Source organism: Gopherus evgoodei, chromosome 5 (assembly GCF_007399415.2).
Source record: "Gopherus evgoodei ecotype Sinaloan lineage chromosome 5, rGopEvg1_v1.p, whole genome shotgun sequence".
In the NCBI taxonomy this organism is placed as follows: Eukaryota; Metazoa; Chordata; order Testudines; family Testudinidae; genus Gopherus; species Gopherus evgoodei.
Window position 1 is genome coordinate 104,850,831 of NC_044326.1, and position 23,613 is coordinate 104,874,443.

Consider the following 23,613-nt stretch of genomic DNA (forward strand, 5'->3'; position numbering starts at 1 on the left):
GTTTTCCAGACCTGTTTGGGAATCTCTTGGCCTTTCTCTCCCCCAGATCCTGGTGCTGGGTGTATTTCTCTGTCTTTCAACCTAGACACTCCCCGTCCCAGAGGTTTCATTGTGAATTGGTGTCCAGGCCCTTCTTGTGGCTCTTTGTGATGGTGTTAAAGAGACTGCCAGATTTCCCAGGCAGTTTGGGGTGGGGCCTGCGGGGTCCTGTGTGAAAGGGAAGATGTGATGAAGAGAGAGAAAAACAGGTTGAGAGAAGAGGACCAAAGTGAGTCAATGTGCTGGGTGCAGACAGAGGTGGGGGAAGAGCAGATGGGGTTCCAAGGGAGGAAGGGTCCTGGGCAGAAAACAAAGCAGAGATTTCAGGGGGAAGTGGACAGAGGAGACTCTAGGGAGAGAGGCAGGAGAGGGTGTGGAAGAGGGAAGAGTTGGGGGTGGAACCAAGGCAGGGAGGGATTTGGGGTTCCAGCAGAGAGGAGTTGAGAGGGAGGTGGGGATGAGGACAGGAACCTCATCAGTGGCTTGAGGAGGCTGTAGTGGGGGAGGTAGGGGTCAGGGATGCTGGAACAATTTTTATAGTGGGGTAGTGAGAGCCCTGTATTTAATGGAAACCACTTCAAGCCAAAGGGTGCCCCAGCACCTTCCGCACCAATGCAGGGGTGGGACCAGAGAGGCTCCCTGGGATGTTCACACATACTTTTCGGGCAGCTGTTAATTGTCTTCCATGCCCAGACGTGCCCAAAGGGGGGCGCCCAGGGGAGCGGGCGGGAGGAAGCGGGACTGGCCCTCCGTGGGTGCCTGGTGTGGGCAGCCCAGCTGATGGGGTGCCAGGAGGGTGAGGCCACCCCGTGTTCTGCAAGGAAGCGTGGGGTGGGGGGCGCGGAGGGCTAAGGGCTCGCCTCCCGCCCCGGCGAGGAGCTGCCAAGGCAGGTAGCAGCAATTCCCATCTTCCCCCCGCCCACTTTCTCCCGGGGAGCCGGGCGGCTCCGCCCCGGGGGCAAGTACCTCGGCTCTGCTGCTCCGGAGCGTGAGCCGGCCAGGGGGAGGGTGTGTGCGCGCCGGGGGAGGTGGGGGCAGGATTAGAGGGAAGCGGCGGCCCCGCCCTCCCCCTTCTCCCTGGGATAGAGCCGAGGGGGAGATGGCCCGGGAGAGGCGGCACTGGCACCATGGCATTACCCAGCCTGCTGGTGGCTCTGATTTTAGGGACGACCTCCGCAGCGGGCAGCTTTGACGCGGCCTCTCTTAACCCTCCCCTTGCCCCTGCTCATGGCCCGCAGCATCCCCGCTCGCACCTCGCCCCGCCGGCCCCGCGGCACCAGCCCGGCTGCCCTGGAGGCGAGGGGTCAGGGGGGCGCTTTGTTAACGTGACTGAGTTCGGCGCCGAGTGCCTGCCCTGGGCGGAGGTGCCCACTTTCCTGGAGAAGACCCCCCAGGGGAAGGGGCTGCGGGGCCAGCACAACTTCTGCAGGAACCCCGACGGCAGGAGCAGACCCTGGTGCTTCTACAGGAACAGCCGGGGCAGGGTGGACTGGGACTACTGTGACTGCAAACAAGGTGAGCGTGTGTGTGTGTGAGAGAGAGGCAGAGCGCTGGACTGGCAGCAGCAGGCACGCTGGCTCCAGCCTGTCCTCAGCCGGATACCTGTGGAGGCGGCTGCATCGATTGCGTGGCTGGGTATGTGCTGCTGGCAGCTGGGTGCATCGCGTGCGTGTCGAGATTGCATACTGTGAGAGTGGGTTGATTGCGCGCCGAGGGGGAAGGGTGCGTGTAACGGCTGCTTGTGTGCAGTGTGTGTTGGCTCCGCTGTGTCCTGTGTGTGTCCGTTTGGTTGCTATGCGTGAGTGGATGAACTGCAGAAATGAGCGTGTGTTGGCTGCTGTGTTTTGTCTGGGCTGTGCGTGTGTGGTTGATATGGGTATGCTGCGTGCTGAGCTATTTGTGTGTCCGCACTGGGTGCCTTGGGGGTGTGCTGGTGTATCGAACACATTTCCCTAGGGAAAGGCTGTAACGAACTGGCCGTGCTATTACAGAATGAATGTACAGTGTGTGCAAGTGATCATTTCTGTAAAAGGGATTTTGGCAGAGCCATATTTCACTAGAAGTGAATTTTGTACATATGGATGATGACTTTCCTTCAGTGAGTCCTGTGTAGCTAAGATGAACTCACGAATCTCATTTTCCACCACACTGTGGAAGTAGACGAGGTTAACACCAATTTCCCTGCTAACAGACCTTTCAACGAACAGGAAATTGAAAAACATATATCTCATAAAAAAAAAAAGACAGCATACTTAAAGAGATATTCTGACAGGATGTTTCTAACCTTTAAGACATCAGTACATTTCTTTTGCAGCATAAGGGTCCTGTTGTGTCCTTTTTCTGGTAATCTATTTCTTATACTGTTTGAACTGAAAAGTTATATCAAGTATACCACTAATTCAATTTACAATAATCCCCTTTTTGTACTTTGGTGCACTTCTCTGGAAATTTGCTAAGGAAAATAAGAAGGAATTGCTTTAATAAGGCAGCTTTCAGCTATTCTCTTTCATTTTTTTTTAAACTTTGGGAAAATTGGGTGTATAAGTTAATGCTGCTGCTTGACAACTTGTATGTGTGTAAGCAGCCCAGAAGGCCAGATATTGCATGCACTTATTTACTCACAAAACTCCCATTGATTCTAATGGGACAAGTTTCTAAAGCCTTTGTCAAAGAAATACCAAAAATTCTAGGTAGTATTCAGATAGTATGTGATGGAACATGGTAGCAAGTCAGCCCCACTTTCTACAAAGACTAATAACACTGACTCAAAATAAATAGTTTCCTGTAAAAAGAAAGAGAATACAGCTATGTTAAATATGTGATTTACAGGAAGAAAAGGCAGGATGTTCAGAGTTAATCTCACTCAGTCTATCACTCACATTGCCCATGTGGTATGGAAGCTCATGCATACATAGGCATCTGCAATAGCTAGACACTATAGCATGTGTAAAGGTTTTACTCTGAGTTTCTGGCTTTAAGTTTCTCTTATCCTTAATGTTAATAGGACAGACCTTTAGTGCATGTGTGTGTGTACTTAACTGCTTTATGTTTTAACATTAGTCAAACAAAAAAATCTAATTTAAATTGTGCTTTGTCTGATCAATGTAATCCCCGTTTTTATAATTTAAAATATTTATTTTATTTTCTTCCTTCTGAATTGATAAACATTTGAATGTTACTTACTTTTTGAAAGCAACCTAACAAAAAAGGTGTTCATGATTAACCAAAGAAATCATAAATTAAACTAAGTGACTACAATACTACCCTGTCAAAATACTAATAAGAAAATGCTACTATACACAATGTTATGGTTGTACAACATAAAACTGTTCTAATACCTTTCATTTGAGAATCTCAGAGATAAGTGTTCTTTTTCCTCCATTTTACAAATGGGGAAAACAAGTCAGAGAGGTTAAGTGACTTACCCAAGATTGCATAAATTAGTGGTAGAACTGGAAATAAATTCCAGGTCTACAGAATTTCAGGGCCTGATTTCTTCTCATTGTCAGAGTAACTACATTAAAGCCCGTTGAGTTACCACCACTCTATACAGTTGTGAGAGAAGGATCAAGCCCCTGGCTGATCAGCCTATACTTCCTCCCTGTACTGTTTAAACAACAACAACAACAACAACAACAACAACAACAAAAAGCATGGGATAAAAATTATACCTGAAAGTCACATTTCTCTCTGAGACAGAAGCACCTTCTTTGGAGCCATTTTTATTACGGTTCTACACCATCCCCTGATTATCCAATTAGCTAGATAATTGCAGCTCCATCACATGCCTATCATTTACATTTATTTTTAAAGGAGTCTTAAGCCATTGATCATTGACATGATGAACTGTAATGCTCCAAAGAACTATTTCAACCAATACATGCAGTATATAGGAATCTTCCTTCTTAAAGATCCCTGAATGTGCAGTAACCTTGCTGGTTCTTGAAAAAGTAGTTCTCATGGACGCACAATATCCATTTTTCCCCAGGGGTAAACTACTGGGATTAGATCATTTCAGACTGAATTTAATGGCTACACGGAGGTATAGCCTGATCTGGTATCCCCTGAAATCAATGGGAGTCTTTCCAATGATTCAGTAGACATTGGATCAGGCCCCCAGCACACCTCTGAGTCAACAAAAAGACTCCCATTGACTCCACTGGGCCCATAATATAAGCAGTTCTTGCACTGACATCCCCGTACATACCAGTCAATACACTTCAGTTCTTAATTAGGACAGGCCCAGTTTTGCAAATCTTAGATCATTCTCTCTCTTTGCTGAATTACTGCAGGGGATTAAACGGTGTGGAAAAATGACCATTACGTACAAGGATAAGACCATCAAACTCATTTTCAGTTTAGATCTAACTAGCAATTGATCCAAGGCCTTCAGGGATGAAAGGCTAGTGCAGTGACTTTCAGGGCACTACTCAGTCCGCCATTTGACTTTAAAACATACATTTTTAACGGTTCATTAAGTACTAGCACACAACGTGTTGTATATCCCAAAATGTAAATGAAATACAGATGTTAGATGTTTGCATGTGCTTTGCTCTACGTTTGTAACTTCAGAACAGCCAGCACTAGAACTAAGGGTATCAAATATCAGCCTCCATCTCGCTTTTCAAAAATAGATTTACACCCAAGTTACAAACCTTTGAACATAGTAGCAGTCTATAAAGGAAATGCTGGCACACCTTTAGCTAACACCATAAACACATCTGCTGTAAAATTTGCATATAAGCAATTGGAAGTGACCCTCATCTCATTTGATTCAAATACAATCTATCCTGACACTTGTTCTTCATGAGATGTAGAATACAGACAGCTAGAATCTTTGGATTTAGGCGCAAACTAACAAGAGGGGCAAGTGGGACAGTCATACTGTTTACAAACTGCAAGAAACATGAAGCGCATCTGTTCTTTAGAGTTAATTAAAAATTGGCTGAGTTTTTCCGTGTCTCATCCTGAGCCTATGTGGCAGGTGTTGCAGAGCAGTTCTCAGCAATAGCCCAACAGATGCCCTTAGTTGCATTTAGAAGCAAACCCAACCTGGTTTAAATGGTAACACCATCTATGAAACCATCTGACTTGGGGCACATCCCAGAGCAACTAAAATTACCAAACTGTATATAAACACAATTGACTGTCAGTAACCTTGGGTGAAACTGATTGAGAAACACATTGCAAATATTTTTCCTCAGTAATATAAAACATGTAGAAGTGAAAGGGAGTTTCTGTTGAGAGTGTGTAGGTTTATAGTCTGTATATGTGATTTTCTGTTCCTCTTTCTTCATTTTGAACTAGATTAAGGCAGTCTGAGGTCCTAGACACACTAGGACATGCAACCCCTCCCTACTCCATAGTCCTGCCTTTCTGCCCCATCCCTATGCCATGGGGATTTCTCCCTTCCCAGACAGGCAGAGCCCCCCTTCTTCCTCCCAAGATTGGCAACAAGATCTCCCTTCTCTTGAAAGCATATGGGGTGGCAGCATGGGTCCACTCTCCCACACACAGAGCCTGGGCGTTAAATTACTTAGGGAAACAGCAGACTCACAGCACTCTTCTCCTGCCATGCACAGAATCCTCTACTAGGGTAGTGTTAATGGGGCTCCTTAGAACAGTGTCTTGGTGATAACACCCAATTGAGATGCACCTCTTATTAGAGCACTGCCTCAGCAACCTGCAGACTCAGGGAGATATCACTGTATCATTTATGTTCAGGCCACATTTTGAAGCTTTACTTGCAACCAACAGAGCTAGAAATATACTTTTAAGTAAATGAAACAATTCTGATGAGATCACTTGACTCTGGGAGCATGGGATATTTACATCTTCATCCAGCCCTGTTTCCACTGTTACTTTTGACAGTTATTTCTGTGTCTGCAGTTTTTAATTCACATAGTTCTGTATGAAGCAAGCTTGTTAAAGACATGGTAAAAGGTTGATTTGAGCTGGTTCAATGTCTTTCACGTAACACCTTCTTAGGGTATGTCTACACTATGGGATTATTCCGATTTTACAGAAACCGGTATTTGGAAACAGCTTATATAAAGTCGAGTGCACGCGGCCACACTAAGCACATTAATTCGGCGGTGTGCGTCCATGTACCGAGGCTAGCGCCGATTTCCGGAGCATTGCACTGGGGGTAGCTATCCCATAGTTCCTGTAGTCTCCCCCACCCATTGGAATTCTGGGTTGAGATCCCAGTGCATGATGGGGCAAAAACAGTGTCGCAGGTGATTCTGGGTAAATGTCGTCACTCAATCCTTCCTCCGTGAAAGCAATGGCAGACAATCATTTCGTGCCCTTTTTCCCTGGATTGCCCTGGCAGATGCCATAGCATGGCAGCCATGGAGCCTGTTTAGCCTTTTTTCACTCTCACCGTATGTGTACTGGATGCTGCTGCCAGATGCAGTATTGCAGTGCTACACAGCAGCATTCATTTGCCTTTGCAAGGTAGCAGAAACGGTTACCAGCCCTATTGCACTGTCTGCTGCTTTGGAAATTGGCGATGATGGTTACCAATCCTATTGTACCATCTGCCGCTGTCATAGGTCCTCCTGGCTGGCCTCGCTGAGGTTGGCCAGGGGCACATGGACCAAAATGGGAATGACTCCCCAGGTCATTCCCTTCTTTACATTTTGTCTAAAAGAGAGTCAGTCCTCCTAGAATATGGGCAAGCCTACTAAAGAACCAGAGAGCACAGCCACTCCAGGTCAGAGCCCAGACATCCCGCAGAAATGATGAGCTGCATGCCATTCTAGGGGGTGCCCTTGCAACAACCCCACCTGTTGCTTCCCTCCTCCCACACCCCTCCTGGGCTACCATGGCAGTTATCCCCTCATTTGTGCAATGAAGTAATAAAGAATGCATGAATAAGAACACTGACTTTTTAGTGAGATAAAATGAGGGAGGCAGCCTCCAGCTGCTATGATATTTCAGCCAGGACTGAATCTCCATTAGACATTAAAGGAGGGGAGGGAGAGAGGAGCACAGCCTCCAGCTGCTATGGTATTCCAGCCAGGACTGAATCTCCTGGAGACGAAGCTTAAAGAAGGGACTGAGCGGGAGTCATTCCCATTTTTGCCCAGGTGCCCCCGACCGACCTCAATGAGGCCAGCCAGGAGCACTCACGGGTTGATGACGATGGTTATCAGTCCTATTGTACCATCTGTCATTGGGGAGGGGAGGAGAAGGGATGCTGCTGTTTAGCGCTGCAGCACCCCGTCTACCAGCAGCATCCAGTAGATATATGGTGACATTGAAAAAAGGTGAGAAACGATATTTTCCCCTTTTCTTTCACGAGGGGGGGAGGGGTAAATTGACGACATATACCCTGAACCACCCGTGACAATGTTTTGACCCTTCAGGCATTGGGAGCTCAGCCAAGAATGCAAATGCTTTTTGGAGACTGTGGGAACTGTGGGATAGCTTGAGTCCTCAGTCCCCCCCGCCCCTTCCATGAGCGTCCATTTGATTCTTTGGCTCTCTGTTACGCTTATCACGCAGCACTGTGTCAAGTCCCTGCTGTGGCCTCTGTCTGTCATAGCCTGAAGATTTTTCAAATGCTTTGGCATTTTGTCTTCTGGAACGGAGCTCTGAGAGAACAGATTTGTCTCCCCATACAGCGATCAGATCCAGTATCTCCCGTACAGTCCATGCTGGAGCTCTTTTTGGATTTGGGACTGCATGAGTGCTGATTGGCACTCCACACTGAGCAAACAGGAAATGAAATTCAAAAGTTTGCAGGGCTTTTCCTGTCTACGTGGCCAGTGCATCCGAGTTCAGATTGCTGTCCAGAGTGGTCACAATGGTGCACTGTGGGATAGCGCCCAGAGGCCAATACCATCGAATTGCGGCCACGCTAACCCTAATCTGACATGGCAATACCGATTCAGCGCTGCTCCCCTCGTCAGGGAGGATTACGGATATCGGTATTAAGAGCCCTTTATATCGATATTAAGGGCTTTGTTGTGTGGACGGGTGCAGGGTTAATTCAGTTTAACGCTGCTAAATTCGGTATAAACGCGTAGTGTAGACCAGGCCTTAGTCAAAAAGGATTATCTGTATCCTTTGAAACTACTAGTGTGAGATAGGGCAGGGAGAATAGAAGGGAGAAGCAGAAGCTCCAGTGTATTCCTACCTTCTGAGAAGCCACTCTAGGTGATGGCCAGGACTCAGTGGGTTCTGAGAGGATGTATATGATGGGTATGATGGTAGCAGAGACAAGCAGTAGTTCTTTGTGGCATGCTTCCTTCAGTGCCGGTCAACTTTTTTTTTAATTTTCTTTTTCTTTTCTTTTTTTAAATCACCATTTAAATCACTCTCCTGCTAACCCAGCAGTTTGGGCAGAAATCCATACATGAAGTAATGCTGCTTTACCAAGAGGTAACTCTACTCCGGAGCCTGTATCCCCTCCAGAGGAGATAGTCACAGCTGCCAGGGAAGTAGCCAATGGGCTTGGCTTCTATGGTGGCCTTGCTCTAGGGTCTAGGGCAGCGATCGGCAACCTTTGGCATGCAGCCTGTCAGGGTTTAGGTTTGCAATATATGACTCTTAAAGTGAAGGCCTTTTAAATTATTTTCTTGTAACTAAGAGTCTGATCCTACTCTCACTAAAGTAAACAGATGTTTTCCTGTTGACTTAAAAGAACCTGACTGGGGTCCTAAATGCATGTACAGAATCACGTACACTCAGGAAAATACATTCTCATGGACCATTTATTCTCTATAAGGGTATAGTAATGAATAGCCAATTAGCAATATGTTATGAACATATACTAGTGTTGATAAATGTAATTCCTTGTTCCACCGTGGTACATCATATATCTCATATTAAGAGACTAGGCCTATTACAAAAATCAAGAGTTTTATCTATAGAAAAAAGAGCCAGACCAAAAAGTTTAAAAGACTGATGTGTTTATTTAAAATTAGTTCTGTTCCTTCATATAGAAATTATGTATCACATTTTGTCAATTGTGTATTTTAAAACTATATGAATCCAGTGAGTTAAATTCAGAGTAGCAACTGCCAGTGTGCCAGAATACTGCAACATGTTAAGTAAACTTTGAGGGAAGTTGTTTTAGTTCATTTGCAAACTGGTTTTATCCACTACATAATTATGACACAAGTCACATGATATATACTCACACATACTTTAAAGTGCATGAATAACATATAAAGTACATACAGTATTGTATCAGTTTACTTTTGTCAGATATTGTGCAAACGGACATCCTGTAAATAAAACTTTCATAGAGGTCTTGTAAAATTTGGAGAATTTATAAACATACGTTATATTATGTAATGTTTGATATTATATATATTACAATGTTAGACAAGCAAAGGACTTCAGGTATTAGGGCAAAATTCTCCAATGTGCAGAGTTAATCTTGACTACTTTAGTCTACTCTCTGTATATCAGTAGTCTCAGTGTTGCCAATGGGAATTCTGTAGATGCAGAAAGAGCAGAATATTGAAGTCAAGATCTATCTTGTGGCTCTGAAAGGAGAATTTTACTCTTCAAGTATTTACTTATCCAGATAACAGAACGGTCTTGCAATATTTATGCAGGAAGCACTCTTATTGCTTACCATGGGTGTCCCACAGGATTGTGAAAGGAAAAAGATCATTGTACAAAAATAACCTTTTTATTTTTTAAGAGACAGACAACTATTAAAGCCCCCTTTTTGGTATGTCAGGAATCACTTCATTCTAAATATTGCTGTGTCCGCAACTGATGTCTCGTGATTAAAATAATAGTCTATCCAGAAGGGTTTTGGAAAGAACAGATATAGGAGATAACAAAATGGAGTAAAATACTGATTTATCAAGATATATAGTAGAGTCTTCAAATGCTGTTCTTTCAGTGCTTTTATATAGTATTGTTATAATTAAATCTTTACAAAATCATGTATTCTGTATAAAAGGATCACCTTATAAAATTGATTTAATAAGCAGTACTTGTATATTACTGTATTACATGCTGTGAAAATAAGTCACGGGCAAAAAAGTACATACATCAAATCTGAGGTTAATGGACTTGAATTACTTGGCAAGGGTTCACCTTCAAGGTTTTATAACCCTGGAGAACTGCATTCAAAACAGAACAGACTTGCAGTGTAATTTGTGGGGAGGGAACAAAAAATTTAACCTTGCCATTATAATACATAAAAATATTTTTTCCTCTTGCTTAAAAAACTATAGAGTGGAAAGGGCCTATGCTATGCTATTAAATAGAATAGAACATAGGCAGGTGGATCACTTGATATTTCATGCAATACCCATCTACAGTTTTGATAACAGCTGCAATATATTACCTTCTTGTCAAATTAGTAGCATTTTTATGGCCCATTCATTGTTTGCTCTCCCTTTGTAGCATAACAAATATGATTGTAACTGTTTCACATATTTGCATTTGGTGCTTGAATTGCATGTAGCTGTAGGGACTTTTTACACTGCTGGAAAGAGAATACTGTGGTATCTACTGTAAAACTATTCAATTTTTTGATTTTGTGTTCTGTGCTCTCAACCTGTATTTTGATGATACACACACAAGGACTGGAAAAGAATGTGTGTTATGATTATGTTTTTAGGTTGTTGTATTTGGAAATTTGATAGAGGCCTATAATTAATTTGTAATAACTACATCAGGCATTTGATGGCAAGTAAGAACAAATGCATTCTTTGGCCTGAAATAAACTTCTGGCATCCATGACATGCATAATATTATGTGGGTCAGTACAGAAGCTATGCAATCCATGTGATTGTTTTATAATTCCTTTAAATCGATGGAAGATAAAAATATACCACTTGTGTATAATATTTTGTTCCTTTTTATACATTGCTGATTATGTTAACAAAATTCATGTATAGACTATCATATTTATATTAATATGTACTTATATATACTCTCTCTCCCCACATCTTTGATATTTTGGCTACAATGTTAGAATGAAGATGTTTCCTCATTAAATTATTGTATGAATGAGTTATCTCCTTTTGAGTCAACAGAAAGGAATTATTAGATACCAGAGAGGGCTAATTAGAAGCATTCTCTTTAATGAACTTGAAGCAAGTACATGATACATGAAAATATTTATAGCAGAGTGGAGCTGAAACTGCATGTCCTTCAAATGGCACAAGTTAACTCAGTCATGGATAGCAAACGTCTTATTTAAATCATTTAAAATTCTACTATCTAGGGTCAGTGCGACTTCGAGGTGGCAAGAATGAGTTTGAAGGCACAGTTGAAGTTTATTTGAATGGAATTGGGGAACAATCTGCAGCAGTCATTGGGACAATAATGATGCATCAGTCATATGTCGGCAGCTTGAGCTTGGGTAAGTTTTAGTCCCAGATCAAATTTACCAGCTTCTTTCAATGTCATATTTAAGAGCTCTAGGTTTGATAGATATTTTTAAAATACATTAGGAATGAGATATTATTCTGGGGAAAAAAGTGTTGCTCTTAAGTTATGGCTTCATTCTCAATTGATACAGTCTCTAAATGACAGAGAAAGTGGTATTTCCACTTAGCAAAGGTATTAGTGAGAGAGTTGGAAATGTGTACATAAAACCTTTATATGACTTCTTCAGAGAAAGAAATGGGTATTGTGTTACAGACTTTGCAGCTGAATCCATAACTAGGTGTCCAATGCTATTAAGATATTTGTGAAGCAATGCCACAATATAACATTAGGCCTGAGTTTTAATATCTTTCCTTCCATGACCCAACATTCAAACACTCACAACTGTTACTCCTCAGATGCACCAAGCATTTGCTGCCTGAGGCAAGGTAAAAGAGTGCCCTCCACAGTTACACAATAACTAGGTAGTAAGCATGTTGCAACCACTAATATTTGCTTCCTGAGGTGTTTACCTGTTCTGTCTTGTATATAAAAGCTGGTTATCCCCAGAATTCTTACCCCCAATTCTTGTAATGCTTCAAAGGAGTTGCTGTGAGAATCAGCACATGGTTTTGTAGGCTGCTTCTGGTATCTGAAGAGAATGGGAGGCAAAGATTGTCACCAGGTTTTCACACTGAAAACTGTGAAACTGATTATGAAAGGTTAGGGCATGCAAGGACTGTTTCCATGGGAATTGGGGAGGGGTGCCTGGGATAGTGAGTGTCAAGCAACCCCCTTCTCTTCTTTCCTACCATCCTGTAGATTTGCTGTCTCACTTGCAAAGAAGGGATGTCTTGAGGATTTGTCTGAAGGAGAAAACTCATTGGGAAGTCTGAGGGATGTTGTTAAGATGTGGGGCGATCCTTGATGCATACATACTCACAACAACCCTGCGAATTTAACAGGCTCATCTGGTCAGTAGGTCCTTCAGGTCTCTAGACTCATCAGGGGAATAAATAGAAACTGGGGGGAAGAAATATGAGGCTTGATTCTGACCTCACTGTACATGAGGTAAATCAGGAGAAGTGCCATTGAAGTCAGTGGAGCTATACCAACGTAAGTGAGGCAAGCACTGGACAAAGCAATTTTTTGTAAAACCAGCAAGGTTTCCTAAACAGGCCCTAAATCAGGGATATTGCAGGTTTCCAGGGACATGTGGAATGTCACCTTAATAACAATCCCCCACACCCATTCCAACAAAAGCTTTGGGGAGGGAGTCGTAATTAGTTTTTGGTCAAATCTGGTATTATTGCTACGTAGGGCTTCACATGACTAGATGTTCTCTGTGTGTCTGCATCGTAAGGTTAACTTTAAATGTTGACACCTTATCAAAGCTTTTGAGAGACTTTGTCTGAACTTCAGATTTGTAATGAAACCTGTAAGCAAGCAAGTTTTGTATGGTTTCAGGTTTTCATGGAGAAAGTTTACAGAAAAGTTGCACGGGTTGAGAAGCCCCGAATTAGGCTAACACTTCAGCACTCCTACTGTCCTTGGGACTTTCTGGGCCTAGCAAGCAGCAATTATTTCTGTATTTGTCTATTCAGAAATTATCTATTGACCAGATCCCTGCAGAAAATAGAAATAGAAAACAAAATGTTTTGTCAAGACTCCAGATTTATTTGTGGGGGGAGGGCATGTGTATATTAACCTTCCACTACCTGTAAAGGTATCTCTGACAGGACACAGGAGAATGACTGTCTAAATTACGGGAATCTAATAGGCAGGTGTGATTATCATATCATACTCAATAGGTTGTCATGAATATTCCTAGTGGTTTGATTAATTAAATAACAACTTTCAGCATATTTTCTGGGGATAATTACCAGCTAGGAAGAATTGAACTGTGCTCCATTAACTCTAGCCAGTCATTTATTTCTAGGAAGTGCCTATATAGATGGTGTAATTATTATAAGATGAAAATGGGGGGTGAGGTGGCGTGGTGAGAAATGCTCATACGTATATGGCTTTTTTTCAAGGATAATGCAGTTTAGGCTTCTAGAGAATCAATGCCTTGTGCATTAGCCAATCCAATTACTTGAATCATTTCAATATCCCATTCAGTTTACAGTTTCATAGTAACTCACAAAATATGGTGGCTTTATTGCCTTTCTGACATTGTTTCAGCTATACATCAATGTCATCTTGTTTGCTACAGGCTCTGGGTGTTAGTCTGCAATATTTGCACTCTAACATTTCTGGTGATTATTCCACTCTTAAGAGTGCCAGTCAGAACTGAATCTAAGCTGTTTTGGAATGTCTAATGTTAATCTGCATACACCAAGCCAACTTATAAAAATATGCAGATTAGAGGAGATAAAAGTTCTGCCCATCTGGAGTCTGTGATTCTGCTTATGGTTTCAGCTGCCTACATGCAATATTTCTTTATCCAGTTCATTTTAACTTGTTCCTATCTTTAGCACTTGAATATTTTGGTTGTATAGGATCCTTATCAGCAGGAAAGTGAACCATTTAAACAAGAATGACTAAAATAAGAATACATGCAAATAAGAGTGGAAAACAATGCTGTCATGGCACAAACTTTGGGCCAAAAGATGAGGTAGAAATTGTGGGTATTCTTCAGGTTCCCAGCGCCTCTACACATTTGGCCTTATACTGGCTGTTTTTTTTTCTTGTTTGCAAAGTTCATTTAATGATGGGACAAATCCTGGGCACCCTGTGGCAGCACATAAAGGACAAAAGTGGCTTTGGATATGTCTACACTGCATCTGGGAGCAAGCCTGAGCTCAAGTGGCTACCCAAGCCTCAATGCCCACCCTGCTAGTTTTAGAATATTAGCTCAAGCTGAGCTAGTGCAAGTCTGTCTACCCAGGCTGGGAGGGTTATTCCCAGCTGCAGTGTAGACATAACTCTTAAAAACTGAGTTATCTGTATAGTGGAACAAGAGATTGAAGGTCTCATGTAGGGAAGCTGCCCTTTTGTGGCCTGTGGAGGAGATCTCTGTGGTTGGTCTCTGCCACTTAGCATACAGGAAAGGGGAATGTGATTGGGTCAGGGTTATGCAGACCCAACTGGTCCATGTAAAGTGTGGCTCCACTATACCAAACCATCTTATACTGGAGTGGGGAAAACAGGCTACATCTGGCGTTCCTCTTCATATCCTGTGTTAGTGGTGAGGACCCAAATGCATGAACATCCTGACTGACTGCAGACAAGGATTTTGCCCTGCAACTTTTTCTTGCTGAGCGCCCCAGGATTTGGCCTCCCATGCATTTGTGAATGAACATCTCAAACAAATATTTCCTAATATCCGATGCTGATCTTTCCTTCTACAGCAAAAGAGGTACAGCAATGTATACACCATTTTCTGGACTGGGCCTTATCCCTGTTTATTGGAGTGATGTACGTTGCCATGGTGATGAAGAAACTATACTGCTGTGTGAAAAAGACATCTGGCAGGGCGGAACATGTCCTCAAAAAATGGCAGCTGCTGTCATGTGTAGCTTTTCCCATGGTAAAAGTATATAATTTTTTATTAACTTTTTGCCTTATTTGAACAGTCATAATGTACATGATTTCATTAAAAAACAATCCTAGTTTAATTTCCTCTTCCAATAAAAGATCTAAAATAAAATGTAGCATAGATCATTTACATTTTAAAAGTCTTTCCACATTCTGAGAGCAGCAAATAGCTATTTGTTGCTTTAAAACACAGGCTGTGAGGAAGGGTAGGTTATGCAGCAGTGAGGATCTCAGAGGGAATTCTGTATGAACTAGGGTGACCAGATGCCCTGATTTTATAGGGACAGTCCCAATTTTTGGGTCTTTTTCCTTATATAGGCTCCTATTACCTCCCACCCCATCCTGAGTTTTCACATTTGCTGTCTCGTCATCCTAGTATGAACTAGCCAGAATTTCTCCAAAGCAGAGGGCAGGGGGTCTAGGGCAGCTGCAGCTGCTGGAGTGAGTTTTGTCACCCTTGAAAGGGTGCAGTGTGCTTTCTGCTTCCACATGCAGCAGCTCCCCTGGGCTCTGTGATGGGTGTTGGGGGGCCATGATTCCATCCTCACCTTACCCTCATTGAGGAATTACACCACTGGCACTAGAGTAGAGCTGTGATTGTAGATGGCCCCTGCACGGGGTTACCAGAAAGTGTAAGGCTTTGTACCCTCTCTTCCCCTTCTCTACCTTATGGCCCATGCAGAGATGGACACATTTTTGCCCAAGTTCCTATGAAGTATATTTTGATATTTAAAATGTTCAAAGGGGTAAGTGATCAAGTTGTACAGGAAATGGGGACAGTATTCCGTTAATTTCAGAAACAAATTGGACCACTGAAGTAAGGGAAACAATGTTCTACTGAAGGCCAAATGGGAATTTTGCCATTGAGTTCAATGGGATCAAGATTTAACTCCTAGTGTACATTCTACACAAACAGAGTTCTTCACTTTTGCTATCAGAGTGAATATATTTGGGATCTATAAGTAGTATGTGCCTCTTATTTTAAAAAAATTATTTAAAAAATAGATGTGTTACTTAAACTATTAAATCTTTTCCCTTAGCCCTAACTCCACCAAGTTAAGTGAACAGTTTTATATTGAGTATAAATAATTTCCATAAGAGATAGGTTATCTTTGGCATTTAAGCAATTGGGTTCAGCCGCACTTAGGGTCAAGTTTTTAGCTAGGCTTTGTTTTTTTCTTTTTAACCTGCTTAAGTGTGGCCTCAAATAACTGTGGATATAATTTCAGACTCTTGAATATTTAAGTACTTGACTATACCTGCAAATCAGGTACATGAGTGTCCAAGTGACAGTGAATGCATTAGCAAAGAATTGCTAGCACAAATAGGTCAACCAGAATTCAAACATTTGACCCTTATTATTTGCACAGAACAAAAGAAAGACTATACAAGTAGCTAGTTTGTTTTGTAGATTCTTCCATCCTCACCTCCTCACCACCCCCCCACACACTGTGGAGGTGCATTAAAATACTGATGTTTATGTATGCATGAACAGATTTAGAGAAGTCATTAGAGTGTATTTACAATCTCACTGGTTTTGGCAAATATTCACACTTTGGCCCTTATTCTGCATTCCTGATGCAGATATAACTCCACTGATGTCAGTACTGGACTGAATCCTTTGTTGTGAAGTTTAAAGCTCATGCAACTGAGAGTAAAGTTTCCTACATATTATTTCCAGAGCAAGTAAGCTTTCAATTTCATGAGGTTGATAATACGTGAAGAAATTAGAAATACACATTTTGAAAGTCACACTACCTAGTTCACCAAGTTTCCCCTTCATTCAAAGGAAGTTGAAATTTCAACAGAAAGCCTCTTGTTTTGCTTAGAGGGCTCATTAGACATAGTGGAATAAAATAGCTTTGTCTGTTTTAAGAGTGCTAGAAGAAGATTGATTTATAGTTCATAGTCTAGGGTTGAAGTTAATTAGGTAAAGTATTTGAAGTTGCTTGTGTTTTTTGCAGATTCTTGCCACCACTAGCCTTTCTACGTAAGCTTCATCAGAAAAATCATCAGCATTCATGGCTGGTGAAATGTTCAGAGGGGGTCTTCAGAAATTCCAAAATGCTCACTTTCAGCAGGCAAATACATGGAAAGATAACAGGGTAAAGTTAATTTGCTGGAGAGTGTAAACTGAACTGAGTCACACTTTAGTCATCCAGACATTTGATACTGATATAATCTTTTAAAAAGTTACCATCAAAATAGTTCAAGTGCATTATATAACTATGTATCATTTCCATCATTGTAGTTTCATGCTCAGATATGAAGCTATTGAAAGGAAAACGTGCAGGAGTCACAGATGGAGGGAACCTTGTGCCCCCAACTTAAGCAACAAGGAAGACTCACTGCGGAGAGAGGTTAGGAGGAAAACCCTCCTCATTAAAATAATCCACATAGAATGACTTTTCATTGACTGACTATGGTACAGACTGGGATCAGTGCCAGAAGACATTCTGTGTGAAATCCTGGCCCCACTGTAAATCAGTGGGCATTTGCCATTGACTTCGGGGAGCCAGGATCAAGACTCTGGGAGTAAATGCTGCCTTCACATACATTAGTGCCGTTCCTCCTCCCCGCCCTCTTCACTGAGAGCAGCATTTGTCCCTATAGGCCTAAAAATTCTGCAAGCACTTAGCCTTCTCTAACCAGTTCAGTTTCAAGATTTTCATCTAGTTAAGAAATTGGCATAATACTTGACCAAAGCCAAGGAAAGCTGAGTGCTCTCCATTTGTGTATAGCTTTGAGTATCATTTTGGGAAATAATGACTTTTTCCTCTGTTTTTGTTTAACTGTAGCCTTTATTCCATCCGTCTGGCTGGTGGGAGCAATGCTCATGAAGGAAGAGTAGAAGTCTACCACACTGGCCAATGGGGGACTGTCTGTGATGACCAGTGGGATGATGCAGATGCTGAAGTTGTCTGTAGGCAGCTGGGCCTGGGTTAGTTTTTCTAAATACATTTTACTCCTAACAAAGAAGGAAAGCTAAGAAACAATACACAATGATTCAAAAGAAGAACATTTAAAAATTGCACTTATACTGTGAAGCCACCAAAATTATAGATGGCACATTTATCCATGCCTGTAGTTAAAGAGGCCTGACACTTTCCATCATAATACCCTGTTTTCAGTTGCTTATAACTTAATCAAACTTTAGCAGTTGAGCTGAAGTTTTCCATGATGGAGGGCTGTTTTGGGGTGAAGATTTTTTTCAGAAAATTTGATCAAAAACTGTTCAGTCATTTCAGTCATGAGGTTAAGAAAAAAATGTTTCACTCATGTTGAAAAAAAATTGTACAACCATTTAATTAAAGGCCTAGCACCTCTTTACTTTGGAGCAGGAACTTTAATTTTGGCATGGGTGCTGCCCTGCCTTTTGCTATCCCTGTGAAAATCTGCCCAAATTTGGCCTAGTTATGGACCTTTGGAATGTGTCAGTTTGCGCATGTTCGCTACAGACTCGTTAACATTTGGCAGCTAAAATCTCTGAAGATGCTGTCTGCATTGAGAATGATCCATCCCATGGATGTAGAGGGTGAGGAGTACTTTTTCTACAGTTTGTTCTTTCTGGCAGTCAGGGATGACTGTGGCACTGGGCACATGAACTGAGAGCAGTGAGACTGTCTTCTCCCTGCTGATCCCCAACCAGTGAGGGAGAGAGTGAGAAAGCTACCTGATTAGAATGCAAAGGGATGAGGAGCTCAACCTGGTGGAAAATAGGGTGGAGGGATTGAGATAAGAAGCTGGAGGGATGGTGGTGGAGGACTGGGACAAAACAGAAGGGTGGGGAAAGACTGGGATGTGGAATTATGGGGGAATGGTGATGAGACAGGCTAGAATGAGGAGCTGAGGAGAGCTGTGCTGGAGGGAGAGTAGAACTGGAACACAGACTGCAGGGGTCAGAGGCATAGGTCAATGGTCACTAGAATACAGTGGCTTCAGAAACCTGGAATAGAACCAAGGATTTCTAAGTCTCTTGTCAGCAAATAGCTGTGAAACCTGTAAGTAAAATATGTGTCTCATCTCCCTCTAGTGGCTGGCCCACACAGAGAATGACAACCTACTAAAGCTATCAGATGGGTGGGTTCTAAGAGGTCTAATCCTGCTAATCACTCCTATGAGGATCAATAAGGTCCACATTTTAAAAAAGCCTGAATTTTTTTTAAACCTAGGAAATTACATACTAAAGCTACATTAAAGAACATTAAGGTGGCAAAGTGAAGCACTCAAAAGTTAGAAAATATCAGAATTTAGGTTGCCCGTGTAACCTTGATGTAACCTAATTGTGCACGTGGATTAGGATACAGACTTTAATTACTCCATCACACTATTTTTTCCCACAGGATCCCTATCTGATTCAGTGGACAGAATGGATGGTACTCACTGAATGGGTAGCTATTCAATATTTCTTTGTATCCTGCTCATTCAGTTTGTGGCCCCAAGCCTTACTTACAGCATACCATTCAAATTGTGCTCTGAATACAGAATTATTCATTTCCTCATGAGCTTTTCTATTGTTGCTCAAATGTTACTGGGCTATTATCAAAAGCTAGTGAATTGCATTTAATATAGTGTCAATGGGAAGGGCTACTTGCAGTATCACTATTGTGCCTGGCAGGATTACATTAGAACATGTGTTACTTTTGGTTAATTTCTATAGATTTTATTTCTGAGATGAACCTGATTTCCTTTTGTTTTCTGAGTAAAAGTGGATTAATAGGAGCATGTGTGTTTGGATGGTGCTTAGACTTTTTGAAAAAAAGAAAAAGTCTACAGTTTTACATGAGCTCAAAGGCTACATCTAGGGGAGTGTTCCGCCAGCTTGGGGAGACAGACTCATGCTAGCTCTGCTCAAGCCAGTGCACTAAAAATAGCAGGGTAAGCCAAGGAGAGTATGGGCAGCGGCTTAGACTAGCTGCCTGAGACCAAACCTGCCTGGATCACTGAGTATGTATTCAGGCAACTAGCCTGAGCTGCATTGCTATTTTGAGAAGCGCTAGCATGTGGACTGTTTACCCAAGCTGGGAAGCATGCTCCCAGATATAGCGTAGATGTACCCAAAGAAGCAAGATGTCTTGACAGGTGTGCTCTTTATCCGTGGACTGAAATTTTACCAACAGAGGCAGGTACAGCAGTTACAAAACAGGGCAAACATCCACATTTGCCTACAGATAATCCAAATGGAAATGTGCTACAAAGTGTAAAATAAACCCTCTTGGCAATAGTGTCCCATGCTCTTTCAGCTTTGCTTTAGCATTACTAGAATATAAAACCTCAGAGAATTAATCTTCTGGTGATAAGCAGAAACTACTGCTCATTTATTTCATTTTGGTTTCCCATATACTTTTTGATAACCAATTTGTTATTTCAGTGGGATTTGAGGTCTCTGATGCATTGGAAATCTAGAGTCTCAACAGAGTATAATATACTTTGTTTTCACGGTCAGGAGTTGAAACATTATCTCCCTGATTTCTGCAGGCCTCTTAGCAGATGGTAAATTTCTCTCTTTTGCATACCGTAGTCTGCGTCTGCTGTGTAATGAGACCTACAAGAATCAGGAGATACTGGAAGAGGCTTTTTTATTACGTGTGGTTAGCATGCTATGCAAATGTTACTCCATAAACTGAAGTCAGATAATTTATCACAGTTATCCCATCCCAGCAGTTAGGACCTGTGAGAGTCTGGGGCCGCTCTCCTTCTGGCCTCTATAACTTGCCTTCCTTTTATAATTGCAAGGCAAGGACAGTTCATTAAAACTGAAATATTATCTACAATTTAACTCTTAATTTAATTTTTTAGAAGAAAGGTTGAAGACCTTTTAATATTGGTGAAGTTGCCTGGGAGATGAAAGCAAGATGTTAACAAGGCTTCTGGGAAACGCAAGAGATGAGATTTTATATCATGTTAAAATTGCAAAGGTGGCAGGAGGGGAATTAAGCACAAATCCAATTTTCTTACCCTGTCATTTTGTGAAGTCTTCTGGTTGAACGTATTTTCAAAGCAAGGAAACTATTGTTTTGATTCTTGATAATGGAATTGCAGAGTTTCTTACCTTATTAAATATATGTAATTTTCTAAACTGACTGGTTCCCATGCATACAATCTTAATACATGATTCTGTAATGTATCACACCACTGTCCCCACCCTGCCATGCTACCATTATTCTTGGAAGTACTGTCTCTGGAAGATGCTCTCTAATACTAATAAGAGTCGTACCAAAGATTCACACCTTACTGGATATACACTAAGTAGTGGCATAGGGGTTATAGTTAGCTCAGAGATTGATGTTTTCAAATATCTGAGTTTCCAAGGAGAACCCATGACAGCTTTACTATTAGTAAAGCATTGTATTTGGACTCTGGAAGAAGATGTGCTTATGCGGTAGTGAGCTTTTGGTTGTGTTAAAATAATGCCCTCTAAAAGTCTACCAGTAGGCCAGTCTTACTGTTGTACAAAGTAGTGCTTTCACACCAGCAGTAAGGATTGTCTGCCAATATGCAGGGAGCACAAGTAATACATTTCTTTAAAAAGTAATATATAGAGGCCAAGATTTTCAAAAACGAATGCCAAAGTAGGTTCCTAAGTCCATATTTAGCCATGTATATAAATGTAGCCTGATATCAAGAAGAAGTGCTGAGCACCCACAAAGCCCCTCAAAATCGGGAAGTAAAGGCACTCAGCATCTTTGAAGATTGGGCAACTGTTATTTAATGGTTTAAATATGGATTAGCCACCTCGTCTGGAAAAATTGGTCAGTGTATTTTTGCACTTTACAGCACACAGTATAACAGGGGTCGGCAACCTTTGGTGGGCCGGGCCTGTTTGTTTACCTGCTGTGTCCGCGGGTTCGGCCGATCATGGCTCCCACTGGCTGCGGTTCGCTGCTCCAGGCTAATGGGGGCGGCGGGAAGTGGTGGCCAGAACATCCCTCAGCCTGTGCTGCTTCCCGCCACCCTTGTTGGCCTGGGTCAGCGAACCGCGGCCAGTGGGAGCCGCGATCAGCCGAATCTGCGGACATGGCAGGTAAACAAACTGGCCCGACCCACCAGGGTGCTTGCCCTGGCAAGCCATGTGCCAAAGGTTGCTGATCCCTGCAATATAACATACTACTGATTCATAATATATAGTACCTAACCCAAATTTGTATCACTTAATAAAACAGCACTTTATGAAGGATAACAAACAGAACAGGTCTGGTTGACCTGGCTACTTCTCTACCTAATACAAGCATTGAAAAGTCATGAGTCACATCCTACAATCATGAGATTTTTAAGAATAATAGATGTGATTGTCTTCATTTGCCTTCCTATTTTGAAGCCTAAAGGCTTAATGTTTCAAGTTTTCCCACAGCCTAGAGGGCTAAAGAATTCCTTCAAAAAGAAAAAAGCAGAGATTCTCATTATTTACATGATTCCGTGAGCTGGAGCTTTAAGAAAAATACAAGATACCATGAGATTTGCGGAAAAGTCATGAGAGATGGCAATTGTGCTACATACCAGTAGCATCTTCTGTGATAACACACAGCACAGGTTCAAATGAGTGCATTTCCCAAGAGAGGCATAAAAGAGAGAAGTAGTAGCTTAGGGAAATGTGGTCAAGAGCTCTGAGTTGTTGCTTAGGAGCCAGAAATTCATGAGTTCTTTAACCTGGACTATGACACTGACTCTTTCTGTGACTTTGGGTAGGCCATTGAGCTCTCTGCCCCTTCTGTGACAAGGGGACATTACTTTAATCCTGACCTCACCCCTCTGAGATAGGTTATTACTATTTGCAAAGGTCTGGGAAAATGAAACATGTTAGGTACATGTTAAATTAGTATTTTCCAAACTTGGTTTGAGTACCACTTCCCAGGGCAAGATATTAGAGCAAGATATCTGTTGTTAGAGATCAAAGTTCCTAATGCATGTGCTGAAGTGTGCAAGGTCAGAGTAGAAAGACAATAATGTCTAAGTAAAGCATCTCTCAAAAAATGGGACTCACACTTTTGTGGGTTATAGTTGCTATGCATGCTGTCAGCCTACCTCAGCAGATCTTCTGTAGCTGAGCCCCCTAGCTGGGTCACACTATCCAAACCCCAACAAGGGTACAACAACTCAATTGGAAGAAGTTCCTTGCCCTTCCAAGCCAATTATAAATGAAATAGTTTCTTACCCTTCTGGGGCTTAATCCCTTCTCTAGAATTGAATCAGCATTATTGCTACTGAATTCCTGCCACCAGTTGTGGCAGCAAAGGACCTTAGCCCAGCCTGGTTTCTTTGGCTATAGACTAACGAACACTCACTCCACCAATTGCAGCAAATAGCTCCTTTTATTATGGCCTGTTGGGCCTTGATTGGCTGTTGCTCATCCCTAGCCCTTCTAGTTGCTGGAGGACCAGATCTCAATGGTTCCTAAAGTGGCTGCCCTGTGATGCTTTTCTAGGGAGGCCCAATACTCACTTCTCCGTTCAAATTAACAGCAGTAGTATTTAGAAGGAATTCCATCCAGCTTTCAGTCAGAGGGAGGATCATTATGATGCATGGGCTTTACGATGGGATATTAAAAGGTTATCAACACAGTGGGGAAAGATAAGGGAGATCCCTCAACACCGAGGGAGGGGGAAAAGAAATGAAGGTGGAAAAATGTTGAAACAACGGATGCTGAAAAAAAAAAAAGCACAAATCCAAGCTGTTGCAGCACTTCCA

General features: G+C 42.1%; 1 protein-coding gene across 1 annotated transcript in view; it reads left to right on the top strand.

Moving 5' to 3' along the window:
- Positions 1–1,058: 1,058 nt before the first annotated feature.
- PRSS12 (serine protease 12) overlaps positions 1,059–23,613 on the top strand; it is a 66,139-nt gene continuing 43,584 nt past the window's right edge. Inside the window, 6 exon segments of the mRNA XM_030564310.1 lie at positions 1,059–1,554; positions 11,246–11,308; positions 11,311–11,383; positions 14,742–14,926; positions 16,789–16,792; positions 17,727–17,873. Of these exon segments, the coding sequence (XP_030420170.1) occupies positions 1,167–1,554; positions 11,246–11,308; positions 11,311–11,383; positions 14,742–14,926; positions 16,789–16,792; positions 17,727–17,873 (860 nt within the window). The 5' untranslated portion in view covers positions 1,059–1,166.